The 21,646-nt window shown below is 31.7% G+C and overlaps 1 protein-coding gene across 1 annotated transcript; it reads left to right on the top strand.

The window, feature by feature from the left end:
• The first annotated feature begins 8,522 nt into the window (after positions 1 to 8,522).
• Positions 8,523 to 9,074, top strand: LOC110691343. The gene has a single exon (XM_021868262.1). The coding sequence runs from the start codon at positions 8,523 to 8,525 to the stop codon at positions 9,072 to 9,074; it is 552 nt and encodes a 183-aa protein (XP_021723954.1).
• Positions 9,075 to 21,646: the final 12,572 nt, after the last annotated feature.

Consider the following 21,646-nt stretch of genomic DNA (forward strand, 5'->3'; position numbering starts at 1 on the left):
GGTATTTATTTTAATAAAAGTATTTGAATGATTGATTTTTAAATCGTGTTTTGAATGGTTTGGATTACTTGCCGTGTTTAAATAATATTGGGAAATATTGGATATTAAAAGGATTTATTGAACCATTGAATAATTATTATTTATTAATGCTATATAAGCATGTTAGTAATCCCACTATGCAGATTTGGTTTATTGATAATGCCTTGGACTTTGTATGATCGGGTCTTTCCTCAAGAATAGCCTTGTAATATAAGGAGACTAGCTTGAGGGGTGTGCACACTTGGGTGAGGAATTGGATTAAAAAGAAATTGGTTCTTAATAAAAGAATTGGTTTTATTAACTATTATTTTGAATATTGAATCATTGGAATCGGTTTTGGAATAATGAGTTTTGAATTTATTGGATTAATTATTGGAATTGGTTTTAAAAGCATGTTTGCAAATAAATTGAGTTTACACTATTTTGCAGTTATCGCACTTAGCATATTTTGCTAATCCGTATTTCCTATTTGTTTTGGTTCGCCCTGTTTACCGTAATGGTAAGCAGTGTTGACTATTTTCAGGTGGAGTCATGAATGAGCATATGAGAGTCCAGGGATTTGCTTCACCTAGTTTAGGAATGTTGGTCTTGTCTTTATTTTTGAGCACTCATAACAATGTTACTATTTTTATAAGTATTAATAAAAGAAAATTGAGTTTCCGCTGCAAGTTTTGTAGTTGATTTAAGTACTTTGAGTAGTCTTGCGTAACCACGCGGCGGTAATACGCCCAAGTCTATCTCTACGGTATAATTATACGTATTATACTAGTATTTCCGTAGAGGGAGATTTGGGGGTGTTATAGCAGGTATGCCACACAACGACATTTGCTGCCATGTCACGGTAAATCGCGCCGTGTCACAGTGCAAATGTCGTGATGCAGCAATGTCCAGAGTTCTCTTTGCAGCACCTTTTCACTTCTAGGGTTATGTGCCTCATCCTACTCATTTCCTCTATAAATACGAGGTTGATTTCCTTAGTTTCGGGGCACCAAAATTATTCTCTCTTCTCTTTCTTATTCTCTAGCCTAAACACTAGCCTACTCTCTTCTCTCACAATACCTCCCTTAAGCACTCCTCGAAGTTCGTACTTTACCCGTAGTTCCACACTTAAACCTAGGCGTGAAAGGTAGTATTAATGTTTGAGGGTTGGCCCTAAATCAACTCTAGTTTAATTTAATTTAATTCCCATTGTTATTTATTAATTTTCCTTGAAGTTACGTACTAACGAGTTTATTATTTTATAGTTGCAAGTAAACGCAACCAAAGTAAGGAATCATGTTCCTTTTGTTCTTATTATATTTATAACGATTTTTATTATGTTTGTCATGTATTAAATATTGGATTTACGGTTATATTGCTTCCACTATAATTATTAATTCTATTATATTTCTTTATTAGCACATTGCATGTTTAAAGGGAATATGTAATTGAAAATCACGCCTAATAAGATATATAATTTAAACGACCGATTTAGGTTTCTTTTTTATCTTGTTGTTAACTGAAGTGATCATGATATTATAGAATAATGTGTTGCATTAATATTCAACCAATTTAGCATAATTATAATTTGGAGCAAATTAATTCTTTGCTTGCATGTCTTTGAGATTGCAGGAATACTTTTAATAATAAGAATCGAGTAGAGGCCAATACGGGCGAATGTGACTCCATGACTAACTTCGTACCATCATCCCCTGTAATACCTTGTATTTTTTATACATATTTTAATTAAAATAATTATTTTGGGAAATATTTAATTACATTGAATTGTTTTATTTAAAGTATTTAAATTATTTATTTTAAATAAGTTTGGAAATAATTATAAAAGGAAAGTTATTTTAATTAGTTAATTTAATTAAGTTGGGGTTTAGTTTAAGGAAAGTTTTAATTTAGTAAAATTTTATTAGGGATGGGATTAGGAAAATTAAAAGAGGAAAGTTAGGGGAAAAGGCCAGGGTTTGTAGAGAAGGGGTATAAATATCCACTTATAAGGCAAATCAACTTTGCCCAGAGTGGAGAAAACCCTAGGTAGACTTCTCTCTCCTTTCTGCTTATTTTCTTTCTTTTTCTTTCTCCTTTTTCCTCTTCCCCTTTTCTTTTTTTTCGGCTGCCCCTTCACCACCACAGCTGACCACAGGCAGGAGGTGGCCGCCGCCCCCAACAGCGTCAGCCGCCGGTGCTTAATGTGTTTGATTGATTACAAGTAGTATCATGCTAAGTTTGGAATGGAAATTATGATTTGGATGTTATTGGTGATTGGATTATGAAGCATGATTTATTTGTGATGGATTATTGAATGGAAAATAATAGTTTGGAATATTATTTATGAACCACATATTTATTTATGGCATGTTAGAGAGCATGTTTAATTAAACTAAATGTTTAATTTGGTTTGGAATATTGAAAAGAAATTTTATTATGGCTCATATAATTTTTATTGATGCTATAAGCATGAGGAAAGAGCTATATAAGTGTCTATGTACACGAGGAATAAATTGTATGTTGGTACCTTAGTGCACTTAGGGTGTCTTTAACACCGAGGGATAGGATTTGTGGCGCTTATGCATTTAAGGTGTCATTGGCACCGAAGTAGAATTAAAAAGGATTCAACATAAAATATTATATGGTCACTAATTATTCAAGAATTAAATTGGTATATTTGGTTGTTTGAATAATTATTGTTAATTCATTGATTATGGTTTGAGAGTCATCACCAAGTTTATAATCTGTAAATAACGTAAAGTGAAAGAGATTACGCACCAAAACTCTTGGAACGTATATACCTTGAGTATGAATATATGGGGGAAGTTATGGAGTTTTATATTTAACCATAACTTCTACTGGAGTACCGGACGTTGTACATTCCTTTTATTATTATTATGCGCAGGAATTCCGCCACTTACGAGTGGTTATTAATCCTGGCACAGTTAGCTCCCGTGTAAGTAACCTCAAATTTATTTGGGGGAGGGTGAGTGGGAAACCCGTTCGATGCGTAGTCAGCATTAAATAAATCATGTAGTGTCTAGTGAGAAATTTTATTGAATGTTGTATGCTTGAAAAACAGGTGCAACTAACGAGATAAGTTGTGTGTTGATAGAAAATTTTGTGTTAGTGTGTTAATTACGCTTATGTACTCAGCTTTGCTGATTGTGTGTTTTGTGTGTCTGTTAGCCTTGTCTTTACCTTGGCCCTATGATGACCCATTTTTAATGGAGAGTAGTGGAAACAAGTAGAGATAAGCTTTTCAGGTGATGAAGCATTTTCATGAATGGACATGAGTGAAGAGCGAAACAAGCTAGTTTCTATAAATATATGAATGTGTAATTGCTTTATTTATTTATGACTTTATTTATTATATGTGACTAATGAAAAGGGTTTTTAATTTCGGTTTTGTTTTAATAAGGGCCTACAATGGTTTCAAGTTGTAGGTTGACTTTATTTTACATCGTTTGACTTTGGTTTGACTTTACTTTCGTTGTTTGATTTTCAATGTTGAGTTTGTTTGAAATGTTTTGAAATTAGTCTTCCGCTGTGTGTCTTTGATAGTTGCCTTAATCGTTATCACGGTGGCGGTAATGTCTTAGATATTCCTACTTAAAAGTTTTAAACAGGGCAAAACAAGTATTTTAAAAGGAAGGAATTTCTAGGGTGTTACATCCCCGATCCTCTTTTGTGGTTCCGAACCATATGGAGTTAGTAATATCATGGATTATAAATGGGGTGTAACCTTCACAGGTAAATCACTGTTGCATTTAGTTACCCTTAATTGTTGTGGTCTTTTAATGATTAATGAACGATTTACAAGTTCCTTAAAAATAAACTTGTTGGCTTGTCCCTAATTGTATATGTCAATTCTCACTTTCTAAGAGTGTCAAGAATATCACAACATGCTTAAGTAGGCGCGCTTCAAACGACGCATTTAGGTGGTCAAAATTATACAGACTTGGTTGAGATTGATTGATGATGCCTTGGAGACTTGTTGTTTTGCTTGGAGCCTTGAAGTGCTATTGTTTTGCTTGGAGAATTTGTTGTTGAGTAGTTGTTTATATATATGTTGATTGAAGCTGTCATGTTGATTGTTGTTACGTTTTAAGTATTTTCTTATGTCTGTAAATTGATTTAAATAATTTAATTGGACAATTGTATTTTATTACGATATTTCCTAAATTTGGCCCGTATCAAGCCTCAATATCTAAAGTTGCACATAAAAATTAATAGAGGTAGTATATATGGACTGCTGTTTGTTGTAAATTATGACAATTATTAAGCTTTTCTTTTTAATTTCTTCATTTGTTCAGGAAATCACATACAAAATTTAGGCACAAAGGTCAAATCAATAAGTCCAATTATCAGACCTAAATTTAGGCCCAAAACTTGAATCTATATGGATTCAATAATTTCCAAAATCAAATTACTTCGGTTTGGATTGGATTAAATTGTAACCAAATTCGATTTGGATTTAGTTTCAAAAATCCAAACTGAAATAATGCAACTTGATATATAATCCAAATAGAACACGAACTTTCACCCCTAATTGAGAAAGTCATCGATCGTTACAAAATATAAATACATTCAATATGTAAAGAGTAAAAGACTATCAATAACTATATACTTCCTCCATTTTTCTTTTATTGCACCATAAAGACTTTTATACTATTCAGATAATGTTCTTTGACCATCATTTGTGATTTATTGGTAAGGAAAAATGTAATCATGCGGGATCTAGTTAGATTCGTCTTGAAATCTACATTTCAAATATCAAATTATTATAATTTTTACAAAGCTCAATTAAAGATATTAGTAGGCAAAGTAAAGTATTGACAGGCGTGAAATTACTCATGACAAAAAAAAAAAGAACATAGAAAGTATTTAAAACGAAACTCATGATAACACATGTCATCCACTAGTTGAAAATTTTTCCTCCACTTTATCCTTTTTTTTTTTATTCTTCATAAAAAAAAGTGTGTATAGCTTTCCACTTTGACAATTATAATTTTTTTTTTCATACTCACATAAATGAAATATTTTTATATGTATATACTCCTTTCATTTCATAATACTAGCAACACTAGATATTGCACATAGTTTTAGAAAAAATATAGGAATGAGCCAAAAAGTTCAGAATTTAATAATTTAAAGTATAGTAGGTAACTTAGTAAGGGTATATTTCGTTGTTGTTAAGAGAGAGATATAATAAAGTTGTAGTGTAAGTGGGGTTGGTAAGAGAGAGAAAAAATAAAATATAGGTGTGTCCTAACCAAATAAGAAAGTGTTACAATTATTATAAAACAAATATAAAAGAAAATATTGCAATTATTACGATACGGAGGGAGTATATTTTTGTTTAAGTAATTTAGTTATAAAAATGAACATAAATAAAAGTACATAATAATACTATATTTTTTAAGTATATAATTGTTAAATTGATATTGTACTCCACCATATAATTAATTAAAACTCTCACAGACCTTAACTAATGAAAGAGGGACCCCTAAAAAACAGGGCCGGCTCCTAGGGGGAGCTCGTTGAGCGATCGCTCGAGGCCCCCCCTTTTGTGGGGCCCACATTTTTTTTTGATATCTTATTTAAAAAAAAAAAACTATTCTTTGATAAATTTATGAAATATAGTACTAATGACAAGTATTTAATCTAAAGATGAACCAAAAGATTAACTTAGGGCTTGTTTGGCATTGTTTTTTGTTTTGAGTTTTCAGTTTTTTTAAAAACAAAAAACCTAAAACAGGAAACAAGAAAAAGGTGTTTTCACTTTTCTGTTGCCAGTTTTCAAAATTAGCATGATTTTAATAAGTTTGACTAATTTTTTTATTCATTACATTACATATATCATACACTTTTAAAATACAAAAAACCAAAAAACTGAAAACCGCAACAATGCCAAACGAACCCTTACTTAGCTTAAGTGATTTTTTTTGGGTTCAAATAGAGGAAATGAAGAAGCACTAAAGCAAGGGTTTGGTTTATATGCTTAATTATTTTTTTGTTTTGTATTTTTAGATTTTCATTTTATCTTTTATGTGAGCTTCCATTTTCCTTTTTCTTTTCTACTTTCTCTTTTAGTTTATTTCTTTTCTTTAATTACCTAAATTCTACTTCGTATTATGTTAGCTTTAATTACTGAATTTCTCTTCTTTATTAATTTTTTTTATTGGGTTTAAATTCTTGACAATTTTTTTAAATAAAAAAAATGAGGTATTGGAAATATAGCTTGTGAGGGTTTGATTGATGAATTTGCTTTTAAAAAAAAGGCTCATAGGACCAACTATAATCAATAATTTTGGTGAACTTTATAATATAAAAATTTATGAAATACATTCTCTTAATTTAGGGGCCTTTTTTAAGATTTCGCTCTGGGCCCCTAAAATGTCCAAGACGGCACTGCTAAAAAAAAAACTAATGAAAAAGGGAGTAGTAAAACAAGGGATTCTCACGCTCTAGCAACTACTCCGTAGTAAGGACCGTTTTTTTAGAATAGATATAAAAAAAAAGGTCGCGTGACTCCAAAAAAAAAAAAAAAAAAAACAAAAGTAATTTTGCTTTTAGGATGGAAAATTATCCACACCCACTAGAAATAATTTCTCCTAGTCCATATTGTTGAATTTCAAAACAATATGAAATAGGCCTGGGCAACCCTTGGCAAGAGTAGAAGTTACTCCTTTACTTTATAAAATGGAACCACACATCCTCTTTCTCCAATGTGGGACACTCACAAGTGGGCTACAATGGGTTTCAACACTCCCTCTCACTTGTGATTGTCCTTAGAATTACAGCACACCATAGGGTACAATTAATATAAGTCCTCTTTGGGAATGAAGATCTAATAGAGGTCCCTTAACCAGTGGCTTGACAAATACTCAAATTATGAAAGACCCAACTACCCTAGGCTCTAATACCATGTTAAATTTTGAAACAATATGAAATGAGCCTGGGCAACCCGAACAAGGAAGAGAAGAGTTTGGTCCACATACAAGGCTTAGGAGCTTCCATACTAAAATCAATTGACAATAGTAAAGAGTTACTCCTCTACCTTACCTTATAAAGTGGAACCACCTCTCCTATTTCTCACAAGTTGGCCACAATGGGTATCAACACATTACACATATATTAAACAGAATGTTAAAACATTCATTCATAAATTTTAATTCATTAATTTTTTTTTTAATATTTTAACATAAGTTTATTTATTCATGACAACAGCAAAGGTCGTTAACGCAATAAAAAGACTCGGCCAATGGTGGACATTGCGCTTGACATAATTCGGTTCTACAACCAGTTATGCGTATATTGCAACGGAGATTTGCTACTCCAGTGTCCTTTAGAGCATGAATATTGGAGAGGATATCTATCCTCTTGAAGGTGGTTTTTGCTTAGGTGGACATATCCTCTTTGATGCTGGGAATTATTGAGGATCCTTGAGGGGAGGAGGTTGCTCATGAATCCTCTTCTGTTGAAGGAAAGTGAACCTCGTCTACCGTGCCAAGAGGATGACTAAAAACAGCGTTTCAAGCAAAAATACAATGCAAACGGTGACGTTTTGTTAAATTAAAAAAAAGGAAAAAAATTAATCTTCTGACATAACAACAAAGTGGCGAAGACAAGCAACGACAATATATTTTAACCAACCTTCCATTGCTTGACAAGTAGCAGCCACTGATTTGTTATATTTGTTACATGATTTTACTAGCACAAAAATCTTATAACGGTAATTAATAAAAAACGGTAACTTATTTAAAAAAACTGATTTCACCAACAGCTTTATTTTTTTTTCCTCTATAAAATGAACCTAATTTTGGCCATTTTTATGCACTTCAATTTTTCATATTTTTCCTCTCTTTCCTCTAATTTTAAAATTTTCTTCTATAATGGATCCAAATAATCCTAATTATGGAAGAAATATGAATTTCCCAACTGAATACAATGCAAATACTCCCCCTTTTGATCCAAATATGTTCAATAATCCACAATTTCAAGCTGCTTTGCAATGGTTTGGTAGCCACCAAAGACCTATAAACCCGAATTATACATCCCAAATTCCTCACCAATTTCATGGGGGTTCATCTTCACAAAATGTCCCATTATTTCCCATGTCCCAACATTTTATCCAACCCATGGATCAATCTCCAGGAGTAAATGTTAGTAGCACTGCTTCTCAACAGAAGATGTACGGGAAGCGCAACATCTAGAAGATCTCGATGATGATGTTGTTGACATTACCGGAGAAGACCTCAATGATAAAAAAGCTAGTGCATGGAGTATAGCTGAGTATAAGGCGCTTGTTTCAGGCTACATCAATGCCGGTGGGAATGTTACCATAAATACGAAACGAACTAAAGCCGGTTTATGGGCTGCAATTGGGAAGTTATACGAAGAGGGCACGGGTAGAGAACCTTGAAGAGATAAAAGAACGGACCATTAAGTCCATGCAACAACGTTGGGATTTTATCAACAAATGGGTTTCAAAATGGGTTATGGCGTACAGTTATATCCTACGACATCCGAAAAGTGGAAACTCAGGCGGAGACGCTGTCCAACGTGCCCATGAGTATTATGCAAAACTCAATCATGGAAAACACTTTACTTTGATGCATTGTTTTGAAACAATGCAAAATTGTCCTAAATGGGACCCACATATGGTCCAACAGCTTCCTTTGGAGAGCGAGGGAAGTGGGAAACGATCCGAACCAGAATCATCAAGTGTGGGTGCTGGAAAAAAGCGGCCTATGGGTATAAAAAAATCAAAGAGTTTAGCTGCAGAAGGTAGTAATTCTTCTACATCGATAAACCTTGAAGCTTTCAACACAACTCTTGACGAAACTAGTGATAAGTGGCTTGATCAAGGAGAACGAATGATCGACTTGATAAGTAAAAGGAGCGAAGATAGGAAAAAGCTAAAGGAGGAGGAGATGAAATTTAGCATGTTACGTTCGTTGATGGAAAAACCTGTCCTCGATGAATTTGAAGTCGAAATGTACAAGAAGCTTAGAGAGGAGTTTAGTAACAGGTTTTTTTATAGATATTAGTTAAGTACTAGTTATTTTTTATGTATTACGTATTTAATCTTTTAGTTTTTGTATCAAGAGTTTATCTTTCATCTAACAACATTATGTTTAAGATTTGTTGTAGTACTTAAGATGTAATCGTACGTAGTAGTAATTTTAATCGTTTGTATTTTTATTTGATATTAGATGTTGTAATCTTATGTGTTGGAGTAATAATATTATGTTTCTATTAATAAAAAAAAACATGTAATTTTCTATCTTATCTACCAAAAATCTTATTCCTCTGCTAAAAATCTTATCCTCTGTAAGAAAATCTCATTTTATCTGCCAAAATATGAAAACTTATCTGCCACAAAATCTGACCTTATCTACCAAAAATCCTATCCCTCTGCTAAAAATCTTATCCTCTGTTAAAAAATCTCATTTTATCTTCTAAAAAATCTTATCCACTGTTTAAAAAATCTTATCTTCAGCTAGAAAATCATATCTTATGGTAAAAATCTTATCTTACCAGATTGCAAATTATTTTTTGTAACTTTTATCTCAATTGCCTATAAATTGACCTATTTCACTTACAACACTTCTACTATCACAACTACAACTACATATTAATAATTTTAAAATGAGTAGTAATTCAAATTCTTCCACTTCTAGTGATGAAATCTATTACTACATGTTGGTTGATTTTATTGAGGAAAATCGGCAACAACAAATCATAGAAGATGCATTGAGATATGTGGTTAACACCACCATGCAACAACAAGAAGAAGATGTTCCACGTCAAAGAAAACGAAGGGAAGTTATACCACGTAATCGTGAAGCAGCACATGATCAGTTGGTTGCTGACTATTTCAGCGAACAACCATTGTATGGTGATGATAAGTTTCGACGTAGATTTCGCATGCGGAAACCTCTATTTATGAAGATAGTGAACCAACTGAGTGAAACTGATCGATTTTTCCAACAACATCTAGATGCCAGTATGCGTTTAGGTGCTTCTCCAATACATAAGTGCACAGCGGCTATAAGGATGTTAGCATATGGCTGTGCAGCTGATCAAGTTGCAAGTACCTCAAGCTTGGGGCAACTACGGCTAGACATTGTATCACGCACTTCGTTGACGGAGTGATTCGTGAATTCTCAGCAGAGTACTTGAGGAAACCAACCCCTGAAGATATGAATCGCCTTCTAAGAGAAGGAGAGGAAAGAGGTTTTCCTGGTATGTTGGGAAGTATCGATTGCATGCATTGGGAGTGGAAAAATTGTCCAGCGGGGTGGAAAGGGATGTATCAAGGGCGATCAAAAACGGCGACGGTTATCTTAGAAGCTGTTGTATCTTGTGATTTGTGGATATGGCATGCCTTTTTTGGTACACCTGGATCCTGCAATGATATAAATGTCCTTCAACGTTCACCCGTCTTCGACGACATTCCACAAATTCAGTTTACCGTGAATTGAAATACTTACAATCAGGGGTATTATCTCACAGATGGGATCTACCCAAAATGGGCAACATTTATAGATGCAATAACTGCACCGCAAACCCCTAAACAACGATTGTTTACTACCAAACAAGAGAGTATTAGAAAAGATGTAGAGTGTGCATTTGGAGTGTTGCAAGCTCGATTTGCCATTATAAGACGTCCTGCTTTGGCATGGAGTGTCGAAATGTTGTGGAAAATTGTTATGGCGTGTATTATCATGCACAATATGATCGTGGAAGATGAGCGCGAAAGTTATCTTAATTATTGGGATCCTAATGAGTTTGCTACTGAACAACCCGAGTATTTAGCAGGAACTTCAAACCGAAGAGGAACGACTTTCAGCGTAACCCCGCGCTACCAAAATCCTAATCTAACCACATTAATGGCTACACCAGAAAATCTCCTCAATAAACAAACTCATATGTCACTTAAACAAGATTTGGTAGAACATTTGTGGGCAAGATTTGGGCATACTAGTAGTCGGTAAGGAAAAATGAGGATATTTAGTTATTTGTCTTTAATTTCTTGTATTTGTTGTACTTTAGTGTATCAATTAGTGTTTTTATTCCTAACTCCATGTGTTATTGTATCAAAATGTAGGTAAAGTATGGTAATTTTAATTATGTATGCTAATTATGGAATACTAATTATTATTATTATTATTATTATTATTATTATTATTATTATTAATGTTATTATTATTATTAGATTTTATCATTAAAGAAATCAATAACAAATAATCAATAATAATAAGGTGGGGCCATATTTATATATAAAATATATTGAGAGGATACCCTTTTATGTGGGAAAAATAAATGGAAGAGGATGGAAGAGAGGAAAGAGATAGTGGAAAATGAGGTGGATGAAAGAGAGTATGAGGTGTCAAAATAGGGTAAGGAGAGAGAATGAAAGAGAGGATAAAACCATCCTCTCCAATATTCATGCTCTTAAAACCATTACTTTGGCTAACCTTGAGCTCATAACATTAGTACCTGCATTTATAAATTATATACAAGTTAATAAATGTAATACCATTCTTCCATAAAAAAAAATTTCGAAAAAAAGAAATTGTACACCTTAAAATTGATTTAAATTATATATTTAACTACTTTTTATTAATTTTTTTATTGAAGACAATATATTTAATTACTTAATTGTATCATTGAGATGATACGGATAATCGAAATTTCCCATAACTTATGAATTAAAATTGAAAAGGTACATAATTTTATATATACTCTCAAATCCAAGAATAGTTATTTATTTGAAAATAAACGTTTTATCCTCAATCATAAATAAAATCTCATTTTACCTATCAATCAAAATTTGGATTTTAGAAAAAAAATAAAAAAAAAAAAAACCATCAATTTTAACTTTTACCACTTGTAAACATAACTAGTATCACTAGTATGAGAGACAAAAATGATATATTTCTAGCCATCTGAATAATTGTGCTTTTGAAAAATGAATTTCAATATGTTTATCAGTTACTTTGTTTGATTTAAAGATGTTATGTGATTGTCAATTTTATTGGCCAATTTATATCTGTTGCTACACATCAACAAAAATCCAATAAGATTCATGAAGAATCTACTAAGATTTTTTTATTTTTTTTTGTTTGAAACAAGGATCTAATAAGATTAATATTACATAAAATTGACTATTAACTATTGACCTTTGAATTTTAATTTTTTTTTTTTTTTTTTTTTTTTTTTTGGGAGAGATATATTAGTTGATTTGTATGATTATCTTTGCAATTTCTTCTCCTAATTCAACCTTCATTTTATTCCACAAAAATACAACCTTAATACCCCACCTTCTCCAACATATCCATTTGACACCTGTTAAACAGGTTAAAAAATTTTTAATTCTCTCGATTTCCTTTCTCACTCCTCTCTCCTCAAAAATGGAAACAACCCACCAATACACCACCAATACCACCGATACACCACCAACACAACCAGAACACCATACCGAGTACACCGCCAGTACACCACCAACACTAGTCAACCAGTCCCTCACCACCACAATGCATCCCGTAACCACTCTCAACACCACCATGACACGAAATCCCACCATAACCACCCATAACAACTCGCACCAATACCATAACCCGTAACCCAGTCACCACCACCACCAAAATTCGAAACCCGAACCCACCCAATTTGCAGCCACAACCAAGATCCGAAACCCCTCCAAAATCACCGGAAACCAACCTCGACCAAATTTTACAAGGGAAAAGAATTGATTGGCGGTGGTTGTCAAAGAAGAGAGAAGAAAGAGAAGAATTGTTGTGTGAGGTAAGTGGTGGTTTGGAGTCTGTGGTTGTGGGTTTCAATTGATGGTGGATGATCGATTGGTAATGTGAGTTAAGGTTTGGTATTGGTGTGGGTTGGAGCAGGTGCATCAGCAGCCTAATTGGTGGTTGGTTTGGGATTTCGGGCTCTATTGTTGGCTTATCGTGATTGTTGGTGACTGAGCGGTTTAAAGTTGGTGGTTGTGGTTTGCGGGGCTACTGAAATGGAGGTTGGAAACAGAGTTGGGCGGTGGTCGAGCTGGATTTGCTGATTGGTGGTTGTGACTGTTGTGGCGGTGTGATTGTGTTGCTGGTGTCGCTAGGATCCGATGGGCGATGGGGATAGGGTGGTCAGGGAAGGAAGGTGGGGCTGGCTTTTCTGAATTTTTTTGTTTTAATTTTTTTAGTTTTTAAATAATTAAAAAAATAAGTGACCAATTAATGGCCTACATGTGGTACATAACGTACAAATATTGGTCATCAACAGGTAATGGATTGGTTGGAGAAGGTGGGGTATAAAGGTTGGATTTTTGAGAAATAAAATAAAGATTGGATTTTTTAGGAGAAAAAAGTGCAAAGGTTGGATTTTTCATTTCCATTTTTCCTCTATGATTTGCTTCCTATTTTTCCATAAGTAGGTAAATATGGAGTGGTACAATGATTGTATCCGAAACAACGTAACACACTTTCTATCAACTCCTTTTACTTTCTATCCGTATGAGATATATAAATTCTTTTATGCTTGATGTAGGAGCACACACGTAAATTAATTCGAGAAATTTAATTGTGATTGTCTTTCATAATCACTATATGTAATAACAACATTGCATTTCTTGAGCAATTAATAAAACTCGTAATTCTAATTGAGGTTGGTTATAAAAGTGTTGATTAAGTATACAACATAAAAAAGATTGGAGCTAAAGAGATTAGAGTGATTATTGATGTGTTTATTAGAAGTTATCAAGAGTCAATGTTATTGTTATTTTTTTTTTTTGAACAGAGTCCATGTTATTGTAGCCATAGTGATTTTTCTTTTTCAAATAGTGTTTGTAAAAGGTAAATATAAGCAAAATAATCCCTCTTGCTTCCTTTATTTCCCCAAACACTCTCTTTTTCTCGGTCTTGATCTTTTTCTTTCCACTTATCCTTGCTCCTTTTTAATACCTTCATAAATTCTACGTCTCTCCCTCTCTCCCCTCACTCTTACCTTAAATTTTCTTTAGGTCTTCATTTTCTAATTTTATATTTTCACTTTGTCATTCTCTTTGTATTAACTCTCTACTTCCGTCATCTCCTTCTTTCCCCATATACCTCTTTTTAGAAGTTTTCTCCCACTTAGCCCCTTCTCTTTTGCTAACTCATTCCATCACTCTCCTTTTATGATTCCATGTAATTCACAAATAAATGAACAACATATCTATGTTGTGGAAAAGATATTATATTAATGACAAACTTTAGATCTTGAAATCAACTGGTACAATATTCCACTGTAGAAGAAGCCCTAAATTTTCATTATGATAAATATTAATTGTCAGATTGATATGTGTATATATATATATATATATATATATATATATATATATATATATATATATATGTATGTATGTATATGTATGTATATATATATATATATATATATATTATATATATATATTTAAGTATAGTCTAAAATTGTCATAATAAGCCAAATAGATAAATCAACAATTTGCATAAGCTCAACCCACAAATCAGCCATTCAATTTCCAAGAACCAGAGCACTTGGAATCACCCGAATATCTTCATCTATCAAATCTTGTATTTAACTATTTCATTATTATAACAAGTACAATTGCATTGAATAGTTATTAAAATTCCAAAAAAAAAATGTAAGCACTTAAAGTGTGCTTGGATAAAGAAAAGGGAAGGGATGAAAAGAAAAGAAAAGGAAGGAGGAGAAGAGGGGGGGGGGGATGGTGAGTTTCCTAATCTCTTCATTGATTGAGGGATCAATTTCCAACAATTTAATCCCTCATTTTGCTCCCTTCCAATTTCCGTCCCTTCTCATTTATCCAAATGAAAGATACCCTCAGGAGTTTGCTCAATTTGTCATCATCAAAAAGGGGGAAATTGTTGACCCTTATGAGGTTTTGATGATGATGTTAGGAATTGAGAAATCTTTCTTTTAATAAGAATTTTCTAGTGTTGTGATGTTTGCAGGTTTAGTAAGCTCGATGACCTGAAGTAGGGAATAAAACAAAGGAACTTTAGAAGATCCATGAGGACAAGTAAAGACTGAAGAAGAGTTCCAAAAATTGAACTTCAAGGAGTTTCCTTACAGGAACTTCGCAATGGGTTGTAACGACCTGGTTCCGGTGTAATGCTAGGGCAAACCTCACAACCAAGGATCAGAGCAGATCTCGAGATATCAACCGAAAAAGATGGACTTCACAACTTAAAGTTGTATAAAAGATAAGTTTGTTTTGTAGGTTGATGTAAACATGTAATTGGTTGATATGCATGGAACTTATTAGAAATCAGATAAAGCTTGGCAAGCTCATTAATTCGTAAAAGATAATCGCAAGTTTATGAAAAAATTATTTATTTGATTTTATCTTCTAAAATATGGTTTAACTCAGTTTTATCTTTTTCATAAAACTTTATCTTTTGATAAAACGAATTTGACTGAAAAAGGTTTTTATAAAAACGAAATTAAGTTTGTTTTAATTTTGGTTTTAAAGTGATAAGGTTAGATTTCTGTTTGAGCTTATCACATTTAAAAAAACCCTACTTTGTGAAACTGAGGAACCTCTATAAATATAGAAGTGATGCAGTGAAGTAAAGTGAGAGTTTTAAGTGTGAAAACCACTTAGTACTTAAGAGTAAGTTTGCCAAAAGGTTTAAGCTTTATCATTTTGATTTCGGGTTTCATGTGTAGCTTTTCATTTATGTGTTAGAGTGAGTCTTTGTGTTGTAATTGGTTTTGGGGAGAGATTGTGAACTCTCTACAAATTCACGTTTAAGTGTATGAGTTTGAATTCTCTAAAATTCAAGTAGTAGTGAGAGCACAGTGAGTAAAAGGAACCTGAGTGTGTCTTGGGTCAGGAAAAAGGAACCTGAGTGTGTCTTGGGTCTGGTAGGATAGGTTCCTATCAAGTGGCAAGTGTCCTTTGTGGAACTTGCGAGAAAGGTCTGTAATAATAGGTTGTACTAGGAGAGTTGCCTATTATAGTGGAGTTGTTTGAAAGTCCCAAGAAGGGCCGAGATTTTACTTCCAGTTAGGGTCTGGAAGGTTTCCTCGTAAATCTTGTTGTGTTCTTTAAGTTCCTTTTATGTTTTGTTTTTAATTTCCGCATAAGTTTCACGATTGGAACCTACTACTATTCACCCCCCCTTCTCATAGTAGTTCATCTAAACTAACATACCCCTTCTCTTCATTTCTCTTCCCTTCTTTTCCCTCTATTTCCTTCAATCCAAACATACCGCTAAACCTAACAACATTTTCAATTTATGCCAAATAAAAGCTAACAAATTTACAGCTAACTAAATACCTAAAGCACTTAACCCCTGTTATAAATCTACAAAAACCCATTTGGTAACACAAATTCAAAAGTTCATTATTTGATGCCAACATATTCAAATTTCAAGATAGAATATTTTAGAATATCATACTCAAGATCCAATATTTTTTTTAAAAAAAAAGCCAAGATTGTACAAGTTTTATGATTTTTATGATCGTATTCAAATTTCTAGGATATTTCAGATATTATATCCAAATTTGATTGTACCAAGATTGTACAAGTTTTATGATGTTTATGATCTATGGGGAAGTATAATACTCTTCAACACAAATTCTAGATGAGTGGGAACTGTGTCAATTCATCCACATACTTTGGATTGGAATCGAGAGCACCATTTGTGGTGGAGCACTACAGCTTGGGATTATGGAATGGTTCATAGCATGGTAACATTTTCTGATAATAATACTACATTTTTTTTTGGAAACTCACAAATTCGAAAGGTATGTATTTAGATGAATTTATGAGGCAACGAGATACAAAGTAAGAGTTGAAAAAGTCCTAGTGCAAAGTGGAAATATCGAAATGGTTGAAGGAAAAGTTAGCTTTCCATATTTTAAATCATGTTCGAAAATGTTCATCACAAAGTAAAAGATCTAATCTGTATCTAGTAGAGACGAGTAAGAGACCCTACAAAAGCAAGAGCTTATAGATTTTTCTTATTGCTCATTATCTTAACCCATTCATAGCAATAAAGGAAGAACCACCTATCATAATACATGTGGGAAAAACTACTTAAGTAGCGCCAGGATGGTTAAGAAATTACTTAGAAGGAGTACTACATGGTGAATCAGTACACGATTATCTTGAAGAAGTTGAAGCTGGAAGATATATATCCTTAGAGGAAAAAGAGCACTTAGCTTATAGAGATCTTTGTCACATGGGATGACTCATATGTTGTCAAGTGTGTGATACTCGATATAGAAGAAGAAAACCACATGTATATCCACTATGAAGACCGTAAAGAGAACAAGGATGGTCTACAAGACATGATGATCGATGAATGAGATAATGAATTCCTAAACCCACACCAGCAATAATTTAGTATCCTTTAACTATAGCCACGTTTTATTTGTTTTAAAGTATCTTTAGAAAAGCAGCGGACATTCACTTACTAAGTCATGGCTTGCTATAAGCCATAAAAGGTGTCGGTAATCTGTGTAAGCGTGCCTTCCCCTATATTGAGGGCATTAGACAATGAAGTGAAGGCAAAGGTGGAGGAGTAAGGTAGAGCATTCCTCTAAAAACATTAGAGAGTCCTATAAAAAAAAGCCCTACTTTAAGAGAGAATTAGTTCTTATCTCTCTCAATCAAAGTAGAGAAAACTCTACTTTCAGCTCATGTCTATTTAAGCTTTCAATCAGTGTGTTGTAAAATAGAATGTTGTAATCTTTTCAAATTAAATACTACTCCGTACCTTCATTTCATATTACCTGCAACCAAGGACTACTTTATGTCTCACATTTCAAACGTCATCAAAATTTCATCCTAAGTATTAATATTGAGTTAGTTGGTATTAAAATAGGTATTGTTGGCATATAAAAAAAAATAAAAAAAATAAAAAAAACTTTATAAAATACCAACATAAGCAGCCAATTACTAGAGGCAATAAGGGCTCTAGTAGCTCGAGGCTAAGAAATTCCCATGTGAATAGTGTAAAATATCAAACGTTGCAATGTTTAAAAGTTCTTTTGTAAAAAAGAAAAGAGGAAAAAGTCGTTTACCAAAAATGAAAGTGTAATACATACTTGCATGAGAAAAACAGTTGTGTTTGATAATTGTAACAATTAAAATATTAAAGGAGTACATAAAAATTACATAGTGTAAAAAGTTGAAATTAAGAAAATAAACATTAAAATCAAACCAACAAGGCACAAAAGTATCTACATAAATTTATTACAAGTACTTTTTATAATTTGATGAGAATTTAATGTCAAAACTTTTAAAGTTTCCTCATAAAAATTACAAAAGGAGCAATTTAGCTACTTTTAGTGGGACTCGTCAAAAAAAAAAAAAAAAAAACTTAAATATTGGAGTTTGCCACTCTTAGCAAGGTAAAGGCTACACATAAACTAGGTTTATGTGGGACAAATATAAACCAATGATGTGGCGTAATGTAATTGGTGGTTGTCTTGGACCCAAAAATATTATTTTAAAATATTTTTATTCAAATTTCAAATCAAATTTTCAAATCAAATTTTAAATCAGATTTGTATTTTAAATACACATTCAATGTACCCAAATTCTCAACCACCCATTCTCTTTCCTCTCATTTTTTTTACTAAAATTTTTTTTGTTTGGTTTTCTCTTTCTCTCTCTTCAAATGTTCTTGAGTTTTTCATGTTCTTGAATACTAATAATTTCGAATTTTTACTATAATTTCATTTTTTTAAAGACATTTTTTTATATAATGTTTCACAAATTAAATTTTATTTATCTATCTACTTAGTGAATAAATCTCTTCAAATTTTTTCGGTTGAAATTTTATGTGGTCTGATTTTTGTTCTTTATTTTCTCTCTTCTAATATTATTCATGTTCTTGAATTATTACTTTTTCTTATGATTTTTCTATAATTTTTTTTAATATAAAGTTTCACAAATCAAACAGGATATCTATCTAATTATGAAAAAATCCCCACTCATTTTTTTTGGGTGAAATTTTTTGTGGTCCGTTTTTCTCTTTCCTCTAATGTTCTTCATATTCTTCTTTATAATTTGAAAATTTTAATTCTTCATTTTTTGCTTAAAAATTTATTTGGTTTTTCAGAAATTGATATGAATATACATGTTGTTGTACCTTTTTTTAGTTAGTTGTTCTTTATCCTTGTTGTTTAAAATTTGTTTTGGGATTTTTTTTTCCAAATTATTCATATACCAGTTTCATTTTATTGATTTTCAAATTATTAAATTGGTATGAAGACAAATTATGATGTGTTTTTATTCCAATCATATAGTTTTTCAATTGAAATGTACTATATTATGTGAATGGAAACATCGGTATTTCCAATGTTCTTCAGTTTTCCTAAATTTTAAATATCAAAGTATAAATTTGTTCAAGTTAGACTATTGATCAGTGACCGAATATGGACACTGGATTATTCACAATGGCAACACAATTAACTCCTTGAATTATCTCGGTGACAAATTAATAAGAAATTTATATTCTGTTTTAGAACCAAACATCAAGCTTTTCAATCCATGAAACATTAGTTTATTAAATGGTGCTTATAGTTGTGATTAAAACAAAAGGATAAAAATGGGTCAAGTCTTAAAAATAAAACGATTTGTAACAATTGTAAGTTTGTAATTTATTTACTAATAGCAGTTATTTAAATAGTATTCAATAACTATATTGCATTAACAACAATTACTTAAATAGAATTCAAAACCTATATTATAGTTGTATATAATGGCGGTGTATATACTATAAAATATAAAGTATCAATATGTTAACATGGTGAATATCAACTATTTTTGTTGTTGATATGTTTTAAAACTTTAACTTATTTTTTATTTTAATATCTTAAGTTTAGAATATTTTCTTCCAAAGAAGTAAACAAAGTTTCGAAACTTTTAAATTTTATTATTTATATGTTTTAAAACTTTTACTTATTTTTCATTTTTTATGTTTTTGACAAACTTATATAAATATTAGTAACTGATAACTATTATTTGTATTCCAATTTTATTTTATTTTAGGAAATTTTGCGAATAACTACCATTTAAATGACCACTTTTGAGAACAACTACCATTTAAAATTTTCTTTTGAAAAAACTACCACAAAAACACAAAAGGTTTGAGTAGCACTACCGCATTTATTATTTCCGGCAAGAATCTCCGTTTTTGGAAAATATTTTATATAATTTCCCTCAAAAAACTCAAATTAAATGATAATATTACACTACATTAACCCTTAATTGGATTATACACTTCAATTATCCCAAATCCCCCAATTTCGTAAAGCCCTCAATTCAATTTTTTGACCATAAACCCTAAATTTAAGATTTAATTGAGAAATTAAATAAATTATAATGCAAAATTAAAGATAAATGACCTATAATTGTGTTTTACTATAAAAATCTCTTGTTTTCTATACCACAATTGATTGAAATCTTATAAACTAGGCTTTCTCAACCGGAAATTCTTCCCGGAAAATAAAACGTGGTAGTGCTACTCAAAGTTTTTGTGACTTTGTGGTAGTTTTTTTAAAAGAAAAATTTTAAATGGTAGTTGTTCTCAAAAGTGGTCATTTAAAAGGTAGTTGTTGGCAAAATTTCTTTTATTTTAACCCTACACCATTTTATTTTAACCCTTCACTATTTTGTTTTATTCCATCAACTCAAGTGCTATCATTAGTATTAGGTGTTTCAAGCAAACATTAAATATTTCGATAATTATTACTTAATTTGTAAATGATTATTTTTGCATAATCTCACTTTTTGGCATAACAATGGATCTAGTGTTAGTATTTATATATTACAATGTTATTAATTTCTATGTCTTTAATAATCAATTATTATCTAATATTATAACTAAAAAGAAGTGTCATTTCACTTTTAGTAAAACAATTGATTGATATTAAGGGCTTGTTTACATTTATTGAACTAATTGAATTGAACTAAACTGAACTGAGCTGAAATGAATAATTTATGAGAGAAGGAAATTATGAGCTGAACCGAACTGATTGAAGCTGAACTGAACTGAATTGAACTGAACTGATTGGAGCTGAACTGAACTGAAATTAAGTAAATGTGAACAAGCCCTAAGTAGTTGTGTTGTTATGAATGAGCTTCATTTCATTTTTAAAAATAGAAATTATTGATCGAGGTTTTTTGTTTTTTTGTTAAGAGATTGATCGAGGGTTAGTATGCATACAATGTACATTACAAGTTTAATATTTTTTTCCTTGGAATAATTGGTTAATTAATATTAAGGAATAAGATCGTATTAGTATTGCAAACAGTGGCGGATGTAGAATATTAAAGGTGGAGGGGCACTAAATAAATAAATAAAATAAAATACTTGTATAAAGACTTGAACCAAAGAATTTTAACACTAATTAGGGTGGCCAACGCGCGTGATGCGTGCGACATGGCTAGCCAATGAGGAGAAGTTATCAAGGCTTGTCTTTGTACAAAAGATTTTAGCTTGTACATAATTATTATTTGTAAGCATTTTGCATGTAAAATGTCTTATGCAATCTTTAAATACCTTGAAACTGGTAAGAATTAATACAATGAACCTTTAGAAAGAGTAAT

The sequence above is a fragment of the Chenopodium quinoa genome, unplaced genomic scaffold (assembly GCF_001683475.1).
Source record: "Chenopodium quinoa cultivar QQ74 unplaced genomic scaffold, ASM168347v1, whole genome shotgun sequence".
NCBI lineage: Eukaryota > Viridiplantae > Streptophyta > Magnoliopsida > Caryophyllales > Amaranthaceae > Chenopodium > Chenopodium quinoa.